At 33.7% G+C, this 25,096-nt stretch overlaps 1 protein-coding gene across 1 annotated transcript; it reads left to right on the top strand.

The window, feature by feature from the left end:
• The first annotated feature begins 223 nt into the window (after positions 1 to 223).
• ifngr1 (interferon gamma receptor 1) lies at positions 224 to 13,373 on the top strand. The gene is made up of 7 exons (XM_022763614.1): positions 224 to 498; positions 7,818 to 7,935; positions 8,689 to 8,870; positions 9,279 to 9,478; positions 9,671 to 9,839; positions 10,608 to 10,720; positions 10,853 to 13,373. The coding sequence occupies exons 1-7, from the start codon at positions 435 to 437 to the stop codon at positions 11,228 to 11,230; spliced, it is 1,224 nt and encodes a 407-aa protein (XP_022619335.1). The 5' UTR covers positions 224 to 434; the 3' UTR covers positions 11,231 to 13,373.
• Positions 13,374 to 25,096: the final 11,723 nt, after the last annotated feature.

Here is a 25,096-nt window from a genome sequence, read left to right as displayed (position 1 = left end):
TAAATGCAGATAGGGATATTTTATATGAATGATTTATAACACACAGCAAATGAATCTGAGAGCAGGTAAATGAACGAGCAACTCGAACTTTACTGTGCAGTTAAATCATTTAACATAAATCATTAATGGCACGTATTCTCTCACATGAACCAACGGCAAAAGGACCTCTGTAGGCGTGATTTAGATTTACGAGGTTTAGGAAAGGCAGCAATAGCGGCAGCAGCAGCGCTTCGTTGTATCCGCTTTTTAGGAGCACTCCCGCGGAGCGCAGCGATCGACGCAGCTGGGTCTGGGAGACGAGCTGTCTGATTCTGCCTGTTGTTGTTGTTTCTCCTCGGCGTCATGAGGGGCCGTTTGATTTGTTAGTCTTGTAGCATCGTTTAAGGTTAACTGGGAAGAAAAAGAAACGGTGATATTTGGGCTGCAAACGGAGTATGGAACTCATTAGCTGTTATCCACTTTTCCTCCTGGGATTGTTGTCAGTCTCACTGGCCTACGGTAAGTAGCTACTTTACACTTTATACGCTAGCTCACACCTCTGAATTGTCTGTTAAATCAAAACTTATCAAACGATTTACAGCACGAATAGAAGCACGGCGTGAGTGTTAGGCTGCTGTTTGTATGAAGAGGTGAGATTAAGTGGGGCCGCTCCGTCACAGGAAAACACGGTAAATTCCTGCTAGCTTACAGTTAGCACCCTGCATGCTACCAGGGAGTAGCTGTTTTCCCTGCGGCATATGAACACAAAATACATATTCTGTGTGTGTGTGTGTGTGTGTGTGTGTGTGTGTGTGTGTGTGTGTGTGTGTGTGTGTGTGTGTGTGTGTGTGTGTGTGTGTGAGTGAGAGAGAGAGAGAGAGAGAACGAAAGAAAGAAAGAAGCGTTTGTTAGGTTAAAATATCACTGCGACATTGGCAGGTGGGGTTCGTATGGAGCCACTGCAGCCAGGAAAGCGTCTTGTCTCGGCCTCTGTGTGCACGACCATCACTTGCCTTTATGTACTGTCCCCGTGTAGCGTGTTACGGTCCTGGGTGGATCATTAACCAGGGCCTCTGTATGAAGTGACTAATCATATATTTTGTTGGAAAGTCAGTCAAATGTCTAAAAGGAGACTCAGAACGGCCACAAAGAAACAAAAAATATAATTTTTTGAATCATTGTTATTATTATTTAATCCTTTATATTAATCGTTATTGCTTCTTATTATGTAATTATTATGTCTGTATCAAGTAAGATAATGGATGCCTTTATTTCCAATGGGATTAATATAGTATCAATTCATTTATAGATCTAGATGTTGCCCATAGGTGCTCTACATTATATCTGATCATTTAAACAGCTGTAATTTGATAGGAGAGGAGTTGTAAGGATGAGATCACATTTTAAAAGACTTTCTACCATGGGACTGTTTGATCCCAGAATATGTTAAACATTGTAAATATGTGTATAGATCACATAGGCTTTTAAGCTTTCACATGATTGATTAACAAACCTACTAATAAAGACTTCTCTTCCGTTTCTTTATTTCCTCTTTGTAGTTTTCGGTATTACACAAGACCCTTCGGTTGTGTAAGATATGGCACAGTTTACAGGCAGACTTGTATCTACATGGGCGGTAGTCAAACCATGCAGTACGCCTGCAATTGCACAAAAAGAGGGAAACTCTTCTGTTATACATGCAGCACATGCGTCAGTAAACATCTCTGAGAATGAGGAGCTTTGTGTTTGTAATTCAGTGGTATTTTGCTTTTTTTGAGAAATAAAACACATAGAAAAGAACCATAAGTGGGGGACAAATTCTGCACGGCGACAATAAATGAAAACAAGAGTCACAGTTCAGGGCGTGACAGTGAGGATGTCTAGACAATACTTCAATCCACTGACCAAATGACCATTTCGCCTTACGTCAGCTCTCTGCTCTCAGATCCGATGTTGTGCTATGGGCGGTGCACTAATGACTGTATAATAGGTAATGATCCTCTGCTGTCTGTGGGAGTGCTGCAGCTAAATAAATGTGTTGTCTCTCTCTAAATGTGATCAGCTCTTAACACAGGGCACATATACTGCACTGCAGATGCACTGAGGTACTGGTCACATAAGGTCAGTACCTGTAAGGTCGGCAGTGCAGTGAGGCCACAAATGTATCCCTGACCACCTTCAACGTCCTTTTGTCATCTCTGTAACATCATGGAAGTTTTTGATTAATTGGTTAGTTAATTTGCTGAAAAATGATCAGCAACAAGTTAAATTTCAAGCAAATCTATCTAAACTTTCCCTTAATCCATCTTCTCAACCGAGAGTATTTTCTCTCATAGTAATGAAAATAATAGATAGTTGCAGCACGGTCATCAATAACACTGAAGAATTAATGAGAGCTAATTCTTCAAGTTCCAACATGTCAGTATGGATCTGTTGACACATACTGTTCAAATACTGTAACAGTAAATATTTCTACAAATGTATCTGTCTGTGTATCCAGCTGTCCATATCTCTTACTGCTTCAGTTCAGCCCTTGCTCATAATGGTCGTACCTGAGGTGAGGTAGCCACTGCCGTCTTCTTATCTATGACCAAAAGTTTTTTTTTTTCCTGTTTCCCCATAGCAGTGGTCATGTGCAGTGTCCCCACACATGAAGTGAAATTTGCGAGAGGAATCGAAATCCTTTGAGAAGCTGCCCTACTGTTGTTGGTTTCATCTGATGTTGACACAATCTTGATGTCCCAAGCAGATTCTAATGGCCGGTATCTGGGCTTGCATGAGCTTTCTTTTTTGAAGGATCGCTATCTGCTAAATTATAGGCAATTACAATGCAAACCTTCCTCTACTGTACTCTACTGTCTATCTCAGCTTGCTTCCTTTATGGCATTTAGCCAGTGCAGGGCATATTGATTAATGTGACTATGTTGGTGAGCACCGGTGCAGGTAACCTCTGAAACCTTCATTGACAAAATAACATTACACATATTTGCTTTACTCTTCTCATTAGCAAAGAGCAGTGTACTAAGTCACCTAGCTTCTGGTTTTTAGCCAGAAGGAAGTTTATAAGGAAGTCACTTGATAGCTGTCCAGAATTAAATATGTCTGCCGTCTGGTTGTTCTCAGCAGCCGGAGTCTGTACTCGGCCAAAGATCTTTTGTGAGAGAAGAACCTCCACTCTGTATCACCACTGTAGTGCTGGATACTGGCACTGATCTACCAATTTCATTCAACTTTGATTCACAAAGTCCAGAAATGAATTCATTTTGATTCTTGATGATTCAGCTGCGACACAAAAATACTAGTAAAGTGCTTCTGAGAATTTATCCTGGGAACCTGAATTTCTTCTACATTCACCAGTTGACTATACACTGTGTTTGTTGTTATTATAAACACGTCTGCTTGTTTATATGAATAAATATCTGAATGTACATTTATTTTATTTTTCTGTACTCAGGTCTCACTTGTAAATGAGTATATGATCTCAATGTAACTTCCTGATTGAATAAAGTATACATTTAAAAAAATAAATAAATAAATACAAGATAACCAGAGTCAGGTAACCATCCTGAGCCGTGAAAGACTGTAACTATTCACACAGTTTACGGGACTCGTGACCCATGACCCGAGGCGGCTCACATAGCCAGCTACATTACCTTTTAACTTAAACATGACAGATTCTATGTATTGTGGTGCAGGTGTGTAGACTGTATTCTGTGTATGTTGTTAGTTAGAGAGGGTCTTATGGGCACATCTGTGGACCCCTGGTACTGTATGTGACTCATGCTGTGAGCTTTGATCTTTCCACTGTGGCTTTCACAAGCTCTTAAACAGTGAAGGGTATTGGCAGCTTGTCATAAAACACGGTTTGGAGCTTTGCAGAATATTGACATCTCGTCGTGTGGTGGAGACTCAGGTACTGGGATATTTTAAAGTTTCAGTTGTTTAGTAATTCGATAATTCCCGGACGGCCTGTACATAATCATGACGAATCACTGTACACAACAGTGTAGCACAACTTGTGGCTCTATTGGGGCTTTCCCACAAACTGACACCTTCACACTGACTTTTCTTTCATTTAGCCTTTGAAGAAATGTACCATTAAAGTGTCACTCAATAGCTCTCTGCACTGCTTGTTTGGAGATTTTCAGCATGAGACGGAAAAATATGAAGAAAACAATCTAACAGCATATGAAGCAGTTTACCAGCTATTTAATTAAGGCTGTCTCGACACATGCACGCAGCAGCTCTGTGCACTCTGAGGGGCAAGCAAGGGCTGAGCGAATCAACGCACTGTGCACAGCTCTACAAAGAAGTAATGGCACAAATAACAATGTTAGAAATATTTTATGTTATATGATGAGAACTGTGAATAAATCTTCGGCTTGTGAAGCCAGTGTTTTTGGCGGCATCCGGAAATCGTTTTTTGTCTTTTCCTTTCCAAGAATCATTAAATGGCCCTAGAATATTTAAGTGATTTACTCACTGCCTATATTCCAACTAGATCAGTCTGACCCTCTGGTAACCCTAACCCTTCTTAATGTTTCCAGAATTGATTCAAATCTGCTGAAATAGCTTTTAGTCACTTTTTTCCTGTGGAACAAACTTGCTGAGGACTTAAGAATAGACAGTAGTTTAAGTCACTTCAAAGCTCAACTTAAAACCCTCAATTTTCCCAGGCTTATGGTTGAATGGTTGTTTCTTCATTGTCTTCCCCTTTTTTTAGTATCATTTTCCTGTTGTGATACTGAAAGTGTGATTTTTATTTTAATTTTTCTGTTTTAAAGAGGTGAAGCCCTTGTGAGTTGAACAATATCTGAAAAATGCTATATAATAAAAACTACTTATTATCATTATAAACTGGAATAGAGCAATCTTTAATGTTATTTATGCCTGTGTCTCTGCTGCTGGGACAAGTCAAATTGTCTGCTGTGAGAAACATCTGTAGTTCTGGACCCTGGTACACTGTTTATTTGTGAACAAGATTATGCAAAACGTACCAAACCCATTGGCCCCAAAACTTGGTGGAGGGATGAGGGAATAGGCCTCCGGGTCATTAACTGTGAATTTGAATTTTTGCGTTTTTGGACATTTTGGCCATAACTCACAAATTCATACACTAATTATGATGATTATATTTTATAATGATAAAATTAATTGATGACATTTTATATTCAAATGGCCAAAGGTCAACTTCACTGTGATATCAGTATTCTGCAGAAACACTTCTGGCTACTATTCAAAGCTGTAACTCAGGAAGGGGAGACTGTGACCATATTTCCTGCAACTTAGTTGGTTGGCGGAGGAATAAAACTGTAAGGGGGTAATTATAGTTTTTTCTCTGAAGTCTGGTGTATGTTGTTTGACATTTGCCTTGGTGGAGTACCCTTCTATTTTACTTTGTCTTGATGTTCTGGCACCTTCTTGATGTGTGTGAACGTCATATTTTTGCTTTGTTCAGTTTGTGAACATGTCTTTAGCATGCTGTCCATCGCCTCCGTTTTCTTCCTTTTCATCCCTTCTCTAAAGCATTTTGAAGTGACTGTTAGTGGCTGTGGTTGAGCTGAATTCTCTTTCTGACTGAGATGTACTGTCAACGAAACTGAACTTTCATCTCCACTTCGTTGCAAAGTCAATCAAAGAAAAGTATAAAAGTACAGAAATATACAGTATAGAATAGAATAACAGATTTAACCAGAAAGACAAACAATGAAAGGTGTTGAAATGTGGGATAATGAAAACCTATTACACATGGGTGCTACGTTTTATGTACATAATTGTTTTATTGTTTTATTATAATTACTATACAGCACATTGTGAGTCTCTCTTCTTTCTCACGGTGCTGGCCCTTTATTTGCAAAATAGCCATTTCTGTCTGGGCAGCTGTGTTTGCATTGTGTTCTACATTCATGTGTTGCATCCGGTCTTAAGGGGCCAATGAAGTTTGTGCAGCAGCAAAGTTTTCAGTCATTTAGCAGCGACCTCCATTTTGAGTCTGATAGCATCTGCTGTCTCTTCCTGCTTCTGATTGACAGTTTTGCTTTGAAGGCATAAATCTATCATCCGTGTCTGTTACGGTGGTTACTGTTACTGAGATGAGACAACCTGCTTCACCCATGTAAAAGTCTCAGTGCGCTGCTCAGTGTTTGGTAAATTTTCCTCAGCTGGGGGCTTGACCTTAATTCTCAAATTTGACATTGGGATCTTTTTGTAACTGGTTGATTGAAGTGAGTCCCCCAATTTTGATTGTAAATGAATAAACGTAAGGTCAAAACTGTAAAGGAGCTTTGAAAACTGTTTGATTTAAATATTGTTTTTGTACATAAAGTTACACATATTCTGTGCAGATTGCAGAGGGATTTTTAACTTTAATTTTGATTTTATGTGTATGCTGTAGAACTAGTAGCCAGTAAAGGTTCTCTCCAGTATTTACCAATCCTTCACAGATGGGGTTTAATTATTGAAACCTGTTTTCAAACTGACTGTGAGAGTATTTAGTGTAATATGTCAAATGCAATATGTCGTATACAAGTGAGATATTTCACACTTTTATGTTGGCTTCCTAAAATGTCTATGAAACTGTCAGAAAATAAAATGGAAGTTAAAATAGTTAAATAATGTGGTTAAGTGTGTGTGTCTTGAGCTACCTTGTGGTGACACCCTTCAGCAACCAACTTCACTGTTGCGGTTATCACTTCTTTTACAGTACATATGCAGCCATCTGTGATTTCGCTTTCAGTCTTCTCACCTCCCAGTGTGTTTGTTAACCTCTGTGTTTATGTGGGGGTGTATGTTATCACGTGCATGCACGTAAATGTTAGTTAGAAGAGGAAATGAAACTGAAATGTATGGGCTTTTTTTTTTCTCTACTTAAGCTGTCCGATAATAGCAGGGACTCATAAATGTGAGGGTGTGTTCAGTAACTCATCTGAAAGCATTATTGAAGCCTTTATTGTCTTCTTTGTTGAAGTTGAAAATGCCACACCCGGACTAAGTCGAGTTTCACATCTTAAAAAACCCCAAACACTACCTGAGTTTTTACCTTATCTTTTGGGCCTGCGGAAGAGTCACCGGTGTGTGTGGTGTGTGAACACAGTTAACTGTAATATTATGGCGCACGCATGCTTCCTGTGACAAAGGTAAAAGGTCAGGCTTGTGTAAACTTGCACACAAAACCAGTACACAAAAAACCAAAAAACTACTTTCTGCAGTGCTGATCAGACATGTTAAACTCATTTATTCATGTAATGTTGCTGCAGTGAAATTAAACTAAACCACAGCACTGATGTGAGGGTCAATTACCCATGGGGTTAAAGGGAAAACGCTTTCTGTTTTTGTGTGATCTGCTTTTGCTACCTTGGATTTGAGGAAGTGGGTGTAGGCGGATAGGAAGTCTCTTTTTTTTATTTTTTCTCAGTTGTTGAGTTTGAGCCAGAAAAGACATTTGGTTAATTTTCTGACAGATTAGATTTGCAGTTCATCTCACGGATTGAAGCTGCAGGTCCAGCCATCATCTTGACACCACCAAGTCTGCAGAAACTGATTTGTATCTGCACTTGTATGCTTTTGGACTATTGGTGTTTGTTGGGCTGATGAGTCCCTGTTTGTGTGGAAAAATACTGTCTCAACAGGAGTATTGTGAAACAGTTTTCATGCAGTGCCCTCTAGTGGCAGTAAATGTTCACAAAAGCTCTTCTGTGGTGAGGGGGGATTGTTGTATTTCTGGCCAGTATTTTGCTGCTCGTTGTGGTAAAAGAGATCTGTCAATGAACGGGAAGTGTCAAATTTGAATGCCTCAATATATATGCAGTCTTGGCATCTCTGTGTGTCTGTTTCCACAGTGGAGCCGCCGACCAACGTGACTCTACGCTGCCATAACCTCCACAACATCCTGGAGTGGGACTATGGCATACTCTTGCCTGACATTCGATTTAAAGTCACTATCCAACCATATAGCGGGTTAGTTTTGGTTTTTCCTGACACATTACCAACCAAATATCTGTGTTTCCTTTTTTAAAACAATCTATCTCTGTTTAAAGTATATACATTGTGTGTGTATGATACGTATGCTACACTGTTTTGTGTTGTAACACTGTATTTTAACACATTTATCCACTTAATTTGCTAATCCTTGATGCTTGTACAGTTCTGGTTATACTGGTTATGATCACCAGAAAATACACACTATGTTGTATAAGTAGTCAGTGTTCAAAGGGGTATGTCTGGAAAGTAATTCATAGTTGTAGCCAGGATGTGGCCAATTCAGTGAAGTACTTCTAAAGATTTAAGGATAAATGGATAAAAATGCTTGATTAGGGCCTTCAATTGTTAATAAATATTAATCCTTTATTATAGCTTAAACTTTTAAAGTGTGTAATTATAAAAAAAAGGCTTTAACTGTTCAGAACTACTGGAGATAATATTTAATATAACATAATATTTAATTTTAGTCCTTAGTGTTGGTCTGAAGCCTACATTTCCCACAATGCAACCGATAGTATTTTTTCATTCGGCCCTTCCTGCCTGGTTAACAACGGCATCTTTCAAAGTTTATACCCCCAGTTTGTAAGACAGACTTTTATTTATTGATTTGTGGTTTTCAGGCCCAAGCTGATGCTGATGTAACTTATGACATCATCAGGGTTTACTGCTCATTACATTTCAGTTGTCAAAACTTAACAAAGTTTGTCTTTGTTTCATTTCTTTCTACAGCTCTGCTCTGGTGTTTTGGGTGGACCCACAAGAGCTACAATTGGACATATCATCTCTCAGTGATTCAAGCAATTCCTATTATCTGGAAGTTATTGCTGTGGTCGGTCAGAATGAGTCTGAGCCTGCCCCTCGCAACGGGATCACTTTCAGCTATTTCCAGGATTCTCTGACACGTCAGAAATGTGAGTAGTGACGTCACTATTCCCTAAGCTAACCATGAAAACTTTAAACTTTTTAGTTGGATAAAACAGACCTGAATTAATACACTAATCGATCCTGAATACAGAAAATAGCCAAGCGTGAAACAAAGGGGGGCAGAATAAAACAGAACTGCCTCTACACCTTTCTGACATCAGATTAGGGGTCTGTGCCCAACCATCTTTATTTTTCTGCACCTCTCTTGTCTTAAAATCTACAAAATCCTTCTGTCGTACGATGTTGGAGCAGTCATTATAAGTGACTTATAAGTAACATATTCCTTTATCTGGACTTCCATTTCAATTCAGGCTGTGACATTTCCATTAGCTGAACATGAAATCAAGATTACACTTTACAATTAATGTTCATGCCATGTTCTTGTTGGTTTGCAGGTTCTCTGGACCTCCCACCAGTTAACGTCACCACTGAGCCATATGACCATGTCCTGTACCGCTTCTTCCATCCGTGGCTGTGGCACCACCAGATGCTGAGTAACAATCCAAATCCAAAAAGTCGACAGAAGAAAAGCAATGATGCACCTACGAAAAATCAGCTACCACAGTTCGATTACACAGTTCTGGTTGGCAGCCAGGTCAGACAGCACACAGTTTCACATCGTCTGCGTCTTCTTGGTTTAGCAGAGACAGAAGCAGGAAATACTACTCTTAATGTAGCATATTTATTTATTAGTAGAAGTACAACATATCGCATCATATGCTTGTTGTGTAACATGTGAATGAGCAACATGAGTTTGCTGGAGCCTTACTATTTGTTGTGTGTGCAGAAGAAGCAACACCGTTATTCATGTGTGAAGTCGGTGTGTGAGAAGAAGATCCCAGTGGACGATACACAGGAGAAACACTGTCTGAACATCACAGGAGAGGTGGACCGAATGGCAGTTAAATCCACACAGCTGTACTGCGCCATGCCACTAATGCCACCGGAGCAAAACAGTTGGGTGAAATTTTATTTATTATTTAGTTGTTGTATTTTTTTAATTTTCTTTTTCTTTTTTTTTGTGTTGCTGCTTACTCAAAGCGTGGCCTATCATTTTGTCAGTTTTGAGAAATTATGGTTTGTGCAAGCTTGATTACATTGCAAATATTTTTGTCCCTATTAATCCTTTAGACCCAAAAAGATGGGGAAAATAGGGTCCAATCTTAAAAATACAGGATTTATCCTTTTGAGAGAAAAATATTTTTACATACCTGCATGTACAAAAAGATTTCTCCATGTTTTATTAAATTTGGCAAGTGAACCTTTCCTTAAAAAGATCTAATTTATTTACATTTTAACCAAGTAAAAAATGTCCTTGATCCATAAAGAATGAGAGGGGGGTACAGACGATTTCCATATTTTGGAAGCAGCACGGTGGGAGGCAGGCCCCCAAACAATGCTGTGACTCCTGTGGGTTCGAACTGAGTCCTGATACAATCTGACTTAAAAATTTGCAAGTAGCAATTTTACCCTGAGGTCTGTTTGGTTGGTTTAACTAATGGTCATTTCACCAATTTCTTCATGCTTTTTCTTTGCAGTATTGTAATAAAACAAACTCCCAGCCACCTAGTTTGAGTCAGACAAAATCCTGTATTATGTACTGTACTATTAGAATCTGGCACCGGTAGAATCCTGCCCTGATACCACACCTTTCTCTGGTTAGACAGTGTGTGTATGTATGGCTGTCTTTTAAACGTATCCACTTTTACATCTGTTTTGTTTAGGTTACATCGTCTACATCGTGATCATCATGTTGATTCTCACCACAGTTCTTCTTGTCATTGTCTTGGTGTACAAGAAGAAGACCAGAGCCTCAACTCCATTTCCCACATCTATGGTATGTTCACTCTGGCGCATCAGCTTGTATATGATGAGCCTCATTTAATGCAAATGATTGCGTTTCAGTGTGCAAAAGTAGGAGGTAAATTTCAACACCAACCTAACATTAATTCCTCTTTGTATCTTGAAGTCTATCAAACCAAAGCTGCCGGACACAGTGGGACCAAGTCAAGATGAGTTTGCTGTGCCAACATTGGAGCCTTCCTCTCCCACACCTCTACTCTCTCCACACTCAAAAGAGGATGAATTCACACTTACTGTTACTCCCACGGCTGAGCCTGACTTCCGTGGGCGCATCGGTTTGTCAGGAGAGGGTGAAGATGTGAGGGACGACGTGGAGGAAGGGCACCTGAACGATGACAGACATGAGTACATGGAAGGCGGCAACTTGGATGAAGATGGGACACAAAACTCTAGTGATGTCTCTTCTGGTTATGAGAAACGTGAAGTATTAGTTGACATGGGGGAGGACGAACTGGCTGAGGGCTACCGAACTCGTAACCTCTGAACATCGTGGCACATTGAATCTTAGGTCAAATGGGGCTCTTTTAGAAAATGCCAAGTAAAAATCAAACCAGGAGCCTTTCCTCCTGTTAGTGTGTTCTGAAAACAGTTGCATTTTCCTTTTTGGTTACATATATATGCAAGAGCAGTTGTAAGAATAAAAACATCATTTGATTACATAAAAAAGCTATTTTGATTTGAACACTTATTTGGGTCTCAATTCAAACAGCCCATGATCCATTCTGCTGCACTTTAACTTTGCATGCATAGCAGAGCTAGTGGGTGATCATCTTATAGATATATGATGTGTTAACAATATATTCATATAGTAAGGCTAACTACTATTCAGAAAATCTGTCATCTTTAATGGGATTTTAAGCAATATCCTTGCGCAGAATGTAGTGGCCAGGATTTCAGCATTGCAAACGAAAGAAAAACTATATGACTAAAAAGAAACAACACGTTCCTCACTGGTTACCAGTTCATTTAATTTTGATTTTAAAGTTTCATTTATGAGGGAGACTGGCCTACAGATCTGTGCTGGTCAGCTCCCTCATGTCCTCAGGTGCAAACATTTATGGTTGTTTTGTAGTTTGGTGTACATTGGTTTTGTTTATTTGTTCATTTTTATGTTTTTTACAGTAGTACTTTGCCAATGAAAACAAAGGTCATATCTTTTTTGTTATTATTTCCAAATCACTGCCTACTGCTGTGCACCTGGTAATAGAAAGAGAAAAATAAAGAAAGATTGTGTTGCACTATATTAGAACTGATCCAATCAGTTATATCACAAAGTGACTTTGACATTGATCCCACTGAAGAAAATAATTCAGAGGTGAGAGCCTGTAAACCAAATCCATCCAGATGAGGTGGAGGTAGTGAAGTGTTCGCTGGGTGAAAGGGAAGATGCCTTAAATACAAGAAGCACCTTTTCAATGAGGTTGATGGTTGACAAAAAAAATTCTGTGAACCTACTGTAGCTCAGTGAGTTTTGTTGAATAATAACAGAAACACAGTGTTGCGATGTAAATGGACTAGATTTCTGCTTAAGTGATGACTTGTTGATTTACCTGACTGAGGTACCTCCTGAGTTTTGAGCGTCTGTCAGATCTCCTTTTTAAAACATTCATAAACATTTATGTACAGTTGCATCCCATCTGTTGCATGCACGCAAGCATTACCATATTCAACAGTTACTGAGCTGAGTAGTCAAAATACTGTGTTGTGTTCACTGCAGAATACTATGTCTTCTAAATATCCTTGCCTATTTGCACTGCTCTTTTTTCTTCTATGATTCAGATGCTTGTATCTACTAATATCAACCTAGACTAGTAGCATCTTAAAGTAAAATGTTTGTCAGGGAATCTTTAACTCCTGTGATGTTTTTTTCAGTGAAATGAAATGTCTGGGCAGGTATAGTCACAAGTCACAAGTCTCCTTCACCTCACCTCACCTGCTGGTAGATCAGGCGGAGGAGAACAAGGGGGAAATTAATAAATTATTCCTTGGAAATAAGAATGTCAGTGTCTACATGCTTTTAGTGCCATTTACAAGAACTGCACTTATTAGACTTTGCGCCTTATAGTGTTATGGTCAGTTTTTGGGTAAAATACATTGTACATAATTAAAATGCATTTTGTTTTTCTGGTAATGCACAGTACTGTGCAAAAAGTTTAGACACTAAAAGTATGAAAAATATTATTTCAAAAATAATGCCGCAAGTCGTTCTTATTTATCCATTCATATGAAGTGCAGAACAACCCGTCTATCACAGGACTCATTGTTCTTGGCTCTGAAGATACAGTAGTTCTTTATGACTCTGTCTGTATGTTTGGGGACACTGTCTTGGTGCAGAATGAGCTTCAGACCAAGCAGATGCCTGCCTGCTGATATTTGTTCGAGGGACAGGAATCTAAAGCTTTTGCACAGTACTGTATCTCATAACCTCCCAAGTTTGTTAATAATGCTGATTGCAATCATGTTGCTGTAACAGGAAAAATTTTGCTTTTTGTGTGTGTTTATGTGTGTTCACATGCTCAAAACTACTGTTTGATTTTTTTAATTTCATTTTACTTAATATCTGTATTTACTACCTTTTCCTGTTTTGCATTTTTTTCTAATAAAGGCTATAATGTGTTGGATGTAAACTGACATTCATGTACAACACCCTGCAGCCCAAATAGTGTACCACATGTTATGGTATGTGAAATGCTACCAATTAAGGAAGGGAAGTTGGTGTTTCAGTGTAGTTAGGCAGCCAAATTACAGTCCGGGCATTACTGCAAGACTGACCAACTATTTAAATCACTGCAATAGATTGTGTCACATTGTGTTACTATATAAGGGAAGAAGCATGCATGCTATGATGCTTCATGACATTTGAACAGTCTATGATCCTTCCTCTAAAACCAGTAATTTGAGCAAGGGGCACCTCTTTTGTGTGTGTCTGTTTGCACACGTGTCTGTTAGTTATGTTTCCTTCCTCTTCACTGTGTGTGTGGGGGAGTAGGGAGATAACAGACTTCACTATTAGGTGAATGTCCTCCATTGATTTTGGGTATCTGGTAGAAGAGCTCAGAATTTCTTGTAAACTACAGCAGTGGTTTCCAAGCTTGTCTGTCCCATATACCAGCGGTTCTTAATTTTTTTTCACATAAAGGACCCCTAAACTGACACAAATTAGACCATGGGCCCGCATGTGATAAGATTTAGTCCCAAGGTTCCACATCTTATAAGATTTTTGGTTTTAGATGTGTTATTATAGAAAGTGTTCAAAAAAGTCATACATTCTGTCATTATGTTACTTGGATGGAATTGTAGTGAAAACAAATTATTACCCTTTTTGAAGGGGACCCCCAGGAACAATTTTACCGTTTTAGCTATTTCAAACATTTATCCACAGCATTTAACAATTCTTATACTTACCCACACTTAAGCTTACACCACCTTCAGCTAACTTTTCAAACCATTTGCTCATTCATTTTAGCCATTTTAAACATTTGTCCACTAACCTACCATGTAGCTAACCATCATGTTATCCATAATTTAGCAATCTGTTTTAACCGGCTATACATTAGTCTATTAATTTATCTTAACCATTAAGTTTAACCACTTATCCACTACTTTTAGCTAACCATTTGTCCACTACTTATAGCTAATGAGTTTAACCACTTATCCGCTAATATTTCAAACATTTATCCACCACTTTTAGCTCACCATTCATCCACTTCCCTAACTTTCAACAATTTTAACTACTTCTAACCACTATTTCAACCAGTTTCATCACATTTAACTAACTTTTATTACTGTTTCATCATTATGAGCGTATGATTGCCTATATATTTAAAAAATTACATATAAAGCCTGTTGGAAATGGAAACAATATCATCTATTGACATATGTGTCTAGCTAATAGAAACATGTATTTCATGTATGTCTGTTTATATTATAGACATATGTTACATGAATATATATTTATATAACTCCTGCCTGTCCGTATGTGTTCATATTATATATGTAAATATAAGACAAACATGTATGTTTAAATTGAATGAGAAATTGTTGAGTAAATTATATACAAACATATAGAATTTTAATAACCATGTTGCTTTAATAATGTTGCATTTTACTATGAATATTTCATATTTGTTATGAAATTATGGTTTCATATATCCAGAGGATGTATAGATGTCATAATAATATATCCTCTTATGAGGGACACATATGCTAACATCACTCTTGATATAGGGACATATCTGTCATAAATATGTCATCAGTCATAGAATAATAATGCATAAAAACAGGGTAGTATAGTAAGGCATGAAAAGTCATAGTACAGTAAAGCATAGAAAAAATTCATAGTATAGTGATTCAAGACAAGGTGCCATGGTAGAGTAATGGTATAAAAATGTCATATTGTTGTAAGATATAAAAAGTCATATTACAGTGAGGCAAAAAATGGCATAGTATAGTACCAGATGAAAAGTCATAGTATAGTAAGTCATAAAAACTCATTGTACATTAATACATGAATAGTTAAAGTATAATGAGGCATAAAAAACAGTATGGTAATGCATAAGCAGTCAAAAAAAAGTCATAGTTTAGTAAGGCATGAAAAGTCATTAAAAGGTCATTGTATATTGACGCATAAAAATTCATGAAATGAAACTATAGTAGATCATAAAAACTGACAGTAAAAAAAAATTAAAACGACAGTATACTAAGGCATACAAAGTCGTAAAAAGGTCATAGTATTGTAAGGCATAAAAAGCGATAAGAACATTATAGTATAAAAAGGCATAAAAAGTGCGAAAAACTACATAGTCTAGTGAGGCATAAAAACGTCATACTATATTAAGGCAAAAAAAGTCACAAAAACATCATTGTATAGTAAGGCATAATAAGTCATAAAAACGACATAGTATAGTGAAGCATAAAGACCCGATAGTATGATAAGGCATGAAAATATAATTCTATAGTATGGCATAAAAAATTCATAAAAACCTTATAGCATAATATGACATAAAAAGTGATGAAAAAGTCATAGTTTAATGTTTAATTTAATAAAAACGTCATAGTATAGTAATGCATAAAAAGTCATATAAATGTCATAGTATAATAAGGCATAAAAAGTTATACTAAACTAAGGCATAAAAAGTCATAAAAATGTCATAGTATAGTAATACATAAAAAGTCATAAAAATGTCATATTATAGTAAGGAATAAAAGGCATAAAACATCATAATATAGTAAGGCATAAAAAGTCATAAAAACGTCATAGTATAGTAAGGCATAAAAAGTCATAAAAACTACATTGTATAGTAGAGAATAAATAGGCATTAAAACGTCATAGTATAGTAAAGCATACGTCATAAAAACATCATAGTATAGTACAGCATAAAAAGGCATAAAAACGTCATAGTATAGTACAGCATAAAAGGCATAAAAACGTCATAGTATAGTAAGGCATAAAAAGTCATAAAAACATCATAGTATAATAAAGCATAAAAAGTCATAAAAATGTCATAGTATAATAAGGCATAAAAAGTCATACTAAAGTAAGGCATAAAAAGTAAAAGATATAATAAGGCATGAATGGTCATAGTATAGTAAGGCATAAAATGTCATAAAAACGTCATAGTGTAGTAATGCATAAAAAGTCATAAAAACATCATAGTATAGTAATGCATAAAAAGTCATAAAAACGTCATAGTATAGTAAGGCATAAAAAGGCATAAAAACATCATAGTATAGTACAGCATAAAAAGGCATAAAAACGTCATAGTATAGTACAGCATAAAAAGGCATAAAAACGTCATAGTATAGTAAGGCATAAAAAGTCATAAAAACATCATAGTATAATAAAGCATAAAAAGTCATAAAAATGTCATAGTATAATAAGGCATAAAAAGTCATACTAAAGTAAGGCATAAAAAGTCATAAAAATGTCATAGTATAGTAAGGCATAAAAAGTCATAAAAATGTAATACTATAGGATGGCATAAAAAAGTCATAAAAAATTCATACTATAATAAGGCATGAATGGTCATAGTATAGTAAGGTATAAAAAGTCATAAAAACGTCATTGTATGATAAGGCATAAAAACGTCATAGTAGAGTAAGGCATAAAAAGGCATAAAAATGTAATACTATAGTATGGCATAAAAAAGTCATAAAAAATTCATACTATAATAAGGCATGAATGGTCATAGTATAGTAAGGTATAAAAAGTCATAAAAACGTCATTGTATGATAAGGCATAAAAACGTCATAGTAGAGTAAGGCATAAAAAGGCATAAAAATGTAATACTATAGTATGTCATAAAAAAGTCATAAAAAATTCATACTATAATAAGGCATGAATGGTCATAGTATAGTAAGGTATAAAAAGTCATAAAAACGTCATTGTATGATAAGGCATAAAAACGTCATAGTAGAGTAAGGCATAAAAAGGCATAAAAATGTAATACTATAGTATGGCATAAAAAAGTCATAAAAAATTCATACTATAATAAGGCATGAATGGTCATAGTATAGTACAGCATAAAAAGGCATAAAAACGTCATAGTATAGTAAGGCATAAAAAGTCATAAAAACATCATAGTATAATAAGGCATAAAAAGTCATAAAAATGTCATAGTATAATAAGGCATAACAAGTCATACTAAAGTAAGGCATAAAAAGTAAAAGAAATGGCATTGTATGATAAGGCATAAAAACGTCATAGTATGGTAATGCATAAAAAGTCATAAAAATGTCATAGTATAGTAAGGCATAAAAAGTCAAAAAAATGTAATTCTATAGTATGGCATAAAAAAGTCATAAAAATGTCATAGTATACTAAGGCATAAAAAGTCATGCTAAAGTAAGGCATAAAAAGTCAAAAAAATGGCATTGTATGATAAGGCATTAAAACGTCATAGTAGAGTAAGGCATAAAAAGTCATAAAAATGTAATACTATAGTATGGCATAAAATGTCATAAAAAATTCATACTATAATAAGGCATGAATGGTCATACTATAGTAAGCCATAAAATGTCATAAAAACATCATAGTATAATAAGGCATAAAAAGTCATAAAAATGTCATAGTATAGTAAGGCATAAAAAGTCATGCTAAAGTAAGGCATAAAAAGTCAAAAAAATGGCATAGTATAGTAAGGCATAAAACGTCATAAAAATGTCATAGTATAGTAAGGCATAAAAAGTCATACTAAAGTAAGGCATAAAAAGTCATAAAAATGTCATAGTATAGTAAGGCATAAAAAGTCATAAAAATGTAATACTATAGGATGGCATAAAAAAGTCATAAAAATGTCATAGTATAGTAAGGCATAAAAAGTCATAAAAATGTAATACTATAGGATGTCATAAAAAAGTCATAAAAAATTCATACTATAATAAGGCATGAATGGTCATAGTATAGTAAGGTATTAAAAGTCATAAAAACGTCATTGTATGATAAGGCATAAAAACGTCATAGTAGAGTAAGGCATAAAAATTCATAAAAATGTAATACTATAGTATGGCATAAAAAAGTCATAAAAAATTCATACTATAATAAGGCATGAATGGTCATAGTATAGTAAGGCATAAAATGTCATAAAAACGTCATAGTGTAGTAATGCATAAAAAGTCATAAAAACATCATAGTATAGTAAGGCATAAAAAGTCATACTAAAGTAAGGCATGAAAAGTCATAAAAATGTCATAGTATAGTAAGGCATAAAAAGTCATAAAAATGTAATATTATAATATGGCATAAAAAAGTCATAAAAAATTCATACTATAATAAGGCATGAATGGTCATAGTATAGTAAGGTATAAAAAGTCATAAAAAAGTAATTGTATGATAAGGCATAAAAAAGTCATAGTATAGTAAGGCATAAAATGTCATAAAAACGTCATAGTGTAGTAATGCATAAAAAGTCATAAAAACGTCATTGTATGATAAGGCATAAAAACGTCATAGTAGAGTAAGGCATAAAAATTCATAAAAATGTAATACTATAGTATGGCATAAAAAAGTCATAAAAAATTCATACTATAATAAGGCATGAATGGTCATAGTATAGTAAGGCATAAAATGTCATAAAAACGTCATAGTGCATTAATGCATAAAAAGTCATAAAAACATCATAGTATAGTAAGGCATAAAAAGTCATACTAAAGTAAGGCATAAAAAGTAAAAGAAATGGCATAGTATAGTGAAGCATAAAAAGGCATAAAAACGTCATAGTATAGTAAGGCATAAAAAGTCATACTAAAGTAAGGCATAAAAAGTAAAAGAAATGGCATAGTATAGTGAAGCATAAAAAGGCATAAAAACGTCATAGTATAGTAAGGCATAAAAAGTCATACTAAAGTAAGGCATAAAAAGTAAAAGAAATGGCATAGTATAGTGAAGCATAAAAAGGCATAAAAACGTCATAGTATAGTAAGGCATAAAAAGTCATACTAAAGTAAGGCATAAAAAGTAAAAGAAATGGCATAGTATAGTGAAGCATAAAAAGGCATAAAAACGTCATAGTATAGTAAGGCATAAAAAGTCATACTAAAGTAAGGCATAAAAAGTAAAAGAAATGGCATAGTATAGTGAAGCATAAAAAGGCATAAAAACGTCATAGTATAGTAAGGCATAAAAAGTCATACTAAAGTAAGGCATAAAAAGTAAAAGAAATGGCATAGTATAGTGAAGCATAAAAAGGCATAAAAACGTCATAGTATAGTAAGGCATAAAAAGTCATACTAAAGTAAGGCATAAAAAGTAAAAGAAATGGCATAGTATAGTGATGCATAAAAAGGCATAAAAACGTCATAGTATGGTAATGCATAAAAAGTCATAAAAATGTCATAGTATAGTAAGGCATAAAAAGTCATAAAAACGTCATAGTATAGTAAGGCATAAAAAGTCATAAAAACGTCATAGTATAGTAAGGCATAAAAAGTCATAAAAACGTCATAGTATAGTAAGGCATAAAAAGTCATAAAAACGTCATAGTATAGTAAGGCATAAAAAGTCATAAAAACGTCATAGTATAGTAAGGCATAAAAAGTCATAAAAACGTCATAGTATAGTAAGGCATAAAAAGTCATAAAAACGTCATAGTATAGTAAGGCATAAAAAGTCATAAAAACGTCATAGTATAGTAAGGCATAAAAAGTCATAAAAACGTCATAGTATAGTAAGGCATAAAAAGTCATAAAAACGTCATAGTATAGTAAGGCATAAAAAGTCATAAAAACGTCATAGTATAGTAAGGCATAAAAAGTCATAAAAACGTCATAGTATAGTAAGGCATAAAAAGTCATAAAAACGTCATAGTATAGTAAGGCATAAAAAGTCATAAAAACGTCATAGTATAGTAAGGCATAAAAAGTCATAAAAACGTCATAGTATAGTAAGGCATAAAAAGTCATAAAAACGTCATAGTATAGTAAGGCATAAAAAGTCATAAAAACGTCATAGTATAGTAAGGCATAAAAAGTCATAAAAACGTCATAGTATAGTAAGGCATAAAAAGTCATAAAAACGTCATAGTATAGTAAGGCATAAAAAGTCATAAAAACGTCATAGTATAGTAAGGCATAAAAAGTCATAAAAACGTCATAGTATAGTAAGGCATAAAAAGTCATAAAAACGTCATAGTATAGTAAGGCATAAAAAGTCATAAAAACGTCATAGTATAGTAAGGCATAAAAAGTCATAAAAACGTCATAGTATAGTAAGGCATAAAAAGTCATAAAAACGTCATAGTATAGTAAGGCATAAAAAGTCATAAAAACGTCATAGTATAGTAAGGCATAAAAAGTCATAAAAACGTCATAGTATAGTAAGGCATAAAAAGTCATAAAAACGTCATAGTATAGTAAGGCATAAAAAGTCATAAAAACGTCATAGTATAGTAAGGCATAAAAAGTCATAAAAACGTCATAGTATAGTAAGGCATAAAAAGTCATAAAAACGTCATAGTATAGTAAGGCATAAAAAGTCATAAAAACGTCATAGTATAGTAAGGCATAAAAAGTCATAAAAACGTCATAGTATAGTAAGGCATAAAAAGTCATAAAAACGTCATAGTATAGTAAGGCATAAAAAGTCATAAAAACGTCATAGTATAGTAAGGCATAAAAAGTCATAAAAACGTCATAGTATAGTAAGGCATAAAAAGTCATAAAAACGTCATAGTATAGTAAGGCATAAAAAGTCATAAAAACGTCATAGTATAGTAAGGCATAAAAAGTCATAAAAACGTCATAGTATAGTAAGGCATAAAAAGTCATAAAAACGTCATAGTATAGTAAGGCATAAAAAGTCATAAAAACGTCATAGTATAGTAAGGCATAAAAAGTCATAAAAACGTCATAGTATAGTAAGGCATAAAAAGTCATAAAAACGTCATAGTATAGTAAGGCATAAAAAGTCATAAAAACGTCATAGTATAGTAAGGCATAAAAAGTCATAAAAACGTCATAGTATAGTAAGGCATAAAAAGTCATAAAAACGTCATAGTATAGTAAGGCATAAAAAGTCATAAAAACGTCATAGTATAGTAAGGCATAAAAAGTCATAAAAACGTCATAGTATAGTAAGGCATAAAAAGTCATAAAAACGTCATAGTATAGTAAGGCATAAAAAGTCATAAAAACGTCATAGTATAGTAAGGCATAAAAAGTCATAAAAACGTCATAGTATAGTAAGGCATAAAAAGTCATAAAAACGTCATAGTATAGTAAGGCATAAAAAGTCATAAAAACGTCATAGTATAGTAAGGCATAAAAAGTCATAAAAACGTCATAGTATAGTAAGGCATAAAAAGTCATAAAAACGTCATAGTATAGTAAGGCATAAAAAGTCATAAAAACGTCATAGTATAGTAAGGCATAAAAAGTCATAAAAACGTCATAGTATAGTAAGGCATAAAAAGTCATAAAAACGTCATAGTATAGTAAGGCATAAAAAGTCATAAAAACGTCATAGTATAGTAAGGCATAAAAAGTCATAAAAACGTCATAGTATAGTAAGGCATAAAAAGTCATAAAAACGTCATAGTATAGTAAGGCATAAAAAGTCATAAAAACGTCATAGTATAGTAAGGCATAAAAAGTCATAAAAACGTCATAGTATAGTAAGGCATAAAAAGTCATAAAAACGTCATAGTATAGTAAGGCATAAAAAGTCATAAAAACGTCATAGTATAGTAAGGCATAAAAAGTCATAAAAACGTCATAGTATAGTAAGGCATAAAAAGTCATAAAAACGTCATAGTATAGTAAGGCATAAAAAGTCATAAAAACGTCATAGTATAGTAAGGCATAAAAAGTCATAAAAACGTCATAGTATAGTAAGGCATAAAAAGTCATAAAAACGTCATAGTATAGTAAGGCATAAAAAGTCATAAAAACGTCATAGTATAGTAAGGCATAAAAAGTCATAAAAACGTCATAGTATAGTAAGGCATAAAAAGTCATAAAAACGTCATAGTATAGTAAGGCATAAAAAGTCATAAAAACGTCATAGTATAGTAAGGCATAAAAAGTCATAAAAACGTCATAGTATAGTAAGGCATAAAAAGTCATAAAAACGTCATAGTATAGTAAGGCATAAAAAGTCATAAAAACGTCATAGTATAGTAAGGCATAAAAAGTCATAAAAACGTCATAGTATAGTAAGGCATAAAAAGTCATAAAAACGTCATAGTATAGTAAGGCATAAAAAGTCATAAAAACGTCATAGTATAGTAAGGCATAAAAAGTCATAAAAACGTCATAGTATAGTAAGGCATAAAAAGTCATAAAAACGTCATAGTATAGTAAGGCATAAAAAGTCATAAAAACGTCATAGTATAGTAAGGCATAAAAAGTCATAAAAACGTCATAGTATAGTAAGGCATAAAAAGTCATAAAAACGTCATAGTATAGTAAGGCATAAAAAGTCATAAAAACGTCATAGTATAGTAAGGCATAAAAAGTCATAAAAACGTCATAGTATAGTAAGGCATAAAAAGTCATAAAAACGTCATAGTATAGTAAGGCATAAAAAGTCATAAAAACATCATAGTATAATAAGGCATAAAAAGTCATAAAAATGTCATAGTATAATAAGGCATAAAAAGTCATGCTAAAGTAAGGCTTAAAAAGTCAAAAAGATTACATGGTATAGTAAGGCATAAAACGTCATAAAAATGTCATAGTATAGTAAGGCATAAAAAAGTCATAAAAAATTCATTCTATAATAACGCAAGAATGGTCATAGTATAGTAAGGTATAAAAAGTCATAAAAACGTCATTGTATGATAAGGCATAAAAACGTCATAGTAGAGTAAGGCATAAAAAGGCATAAAAATGTAATACTATAGTATGGCTTAAATTGTCATAAAAAATTCATACTACAATAAGGCATGAATGGTCATAGTATAGTAAGGCATAAAATACCATAAAAACATCATAGTGTAGTAATGCATAAAAAGTCATAAAAATGTCATATTATAGTAAGGCATAAAAAGTCATACTAAAGTAAGGCATGAAAAGTCATAAAAACGTCATAGTATAGTAAGGCATAAAAAGTCATAAAAGCTACATTGTATAGTACAGCATAAATAGTCATAAAAATGTCATAGTATAGTAAGGCATAAAAAGTCATAAAAATGTAATTCTATAGTATGGCATAAAAAAGTCATAAAAATGTCATAGTATAGTAAGGCATAAAAAGTCATGCTAAATTAAGGCATAAAAAGTCAAAAAAATGGCATTGTATGATAAGGCATAAGAATGTCATAGTAGAGTAAGGCATAATAAGGCATAAAAATGTAATACTATAGTAAGGCTTAAATTGTCATAAAAAATTCATACTATAAAGGCATAAAACGTCATAAAAATGTCTAAGGCATAAAAAGTCAAAAAAATGGCATTGTATGATAAGGCATAAAAATGTAATACTATAGGATGGCATAAAAAAGTCATAAAAAAATCATACTATAATAACGCATGAATGGCCATAGTATAGTAAGGTATAAAAAGTCATGAAAAAGTCATTGTATGATAAGGCATAAAAACGTCATAGTAGAGTAAGGCATAAAAAGTCATAAAAACATCATAGTATAATAAGGCATAAAAAGTCATAAAAATGTCATAGTATAATAAGGCATAAAAAGTCATGCTAAAGTAAGGCATAAAAAGTCAAAAAAATTACATAGTATAGTAAGGCATAAAACGTCATAGAAATGTCATAGTATAGTAAGACATAAAAAGTCATACTAAAGTAAGACATAAAAAGTAATAAAAATGTCATAGTATAGTAAGGCATAAAAAGTCATAAAAATGTAATACTATAGCATGACATAAAAAAGTCATAAAAATGTAATACTATAGCATGACATAAAAAAGTCATAAAAAATTCATACTATAATAACACATGAATGGTCATAGTATAGTAATGTATAAAAAGTCATAAAAACGTCATTGTATGATAAGGCATAAAAACGTCATAGTAGAGTAAGGCATAAAAAGGCATAAAAATGTAATACTATAGTATGGCTTAAATTGTCATAAAAAATTCATACTACAATAAGGCATGAATGGTCATAGTATAGTAAGGCATAAAATACCATAAAAACATCATAGTGTAGTAATGCATAAAAAGTCATAAAAATGTCATATTATAGTAAGGCATAAAAAGTCATACTAAAGTAAGGCATGAAAAGTCATAAAAACGTCATAGTATAGTAAGGCATAAAGAGTCATAAAAGCTACATTGTATAGTACAGCATAAATAGGCATAAAAACATCATAGTATAGTAAGGCATAAAAAGTCATAAAAACATCATAGTATAATAAGGCATAAAAAGTCATAAAAATGTCATAGTATAATAAGGCATAAAAAGTCATGCTAAAGTAAGGCATAAAAAGTCAAAAAAATTACATAGTATAGTAAGGCATAAAACGTCATAAAAATGTCATAGTATAGTAAGACATAAAAAGTCATACTAAAGTAAGACATAAAAAGTAATAAAAATGTCATAGTATAGTAAGGCATAAAAAGTCATAAAAATGTAATACTATAGCATGACATAAAAAAGTCATAAAAATGTAATACTATAGCATGACATAAAAAAGTCATAAAAAATTCATACTATGATAACACATGAATGGTCATAGTATAGTAATGTATAAAAAGTCATAAAAACGTCATTGTATGATAAGGCATAAAAAGGCATAAAAATGTAATACTATAGTATGGCTTAAATTGTCATAAAAAATTCATACTACAATATAAGGCATGAATGGTCATAGTATAGTAAGGCATAAAATACCATAAAAACATCATAGTGTAGTAATGCATAAAAAGTCATAAAAATGTCATATTATAGTA

Source organism: Seriola dumerili, unplaced genomic scaffold (genome assembly GCF_002260705.1).
Source record: "Seriola dumerili isolate Sdu_G_001 unplaced genomic scaffold, Sdu_1.0 BDQW01000478.1, whole genome shotgun sequence".
Taxonomy (NCBI): domain Eukaryota; kingdom Metazoa; phylum Chordata; class Actinopteri; order Carangiformes; family Carangidae; genus Seriola; species Seriola dumerili.
The sequence above is the reverse complement of the archived record's forward strand: the minus strand, read 5'-3'. Positions and strand labels throughout refer to the sequence as shown.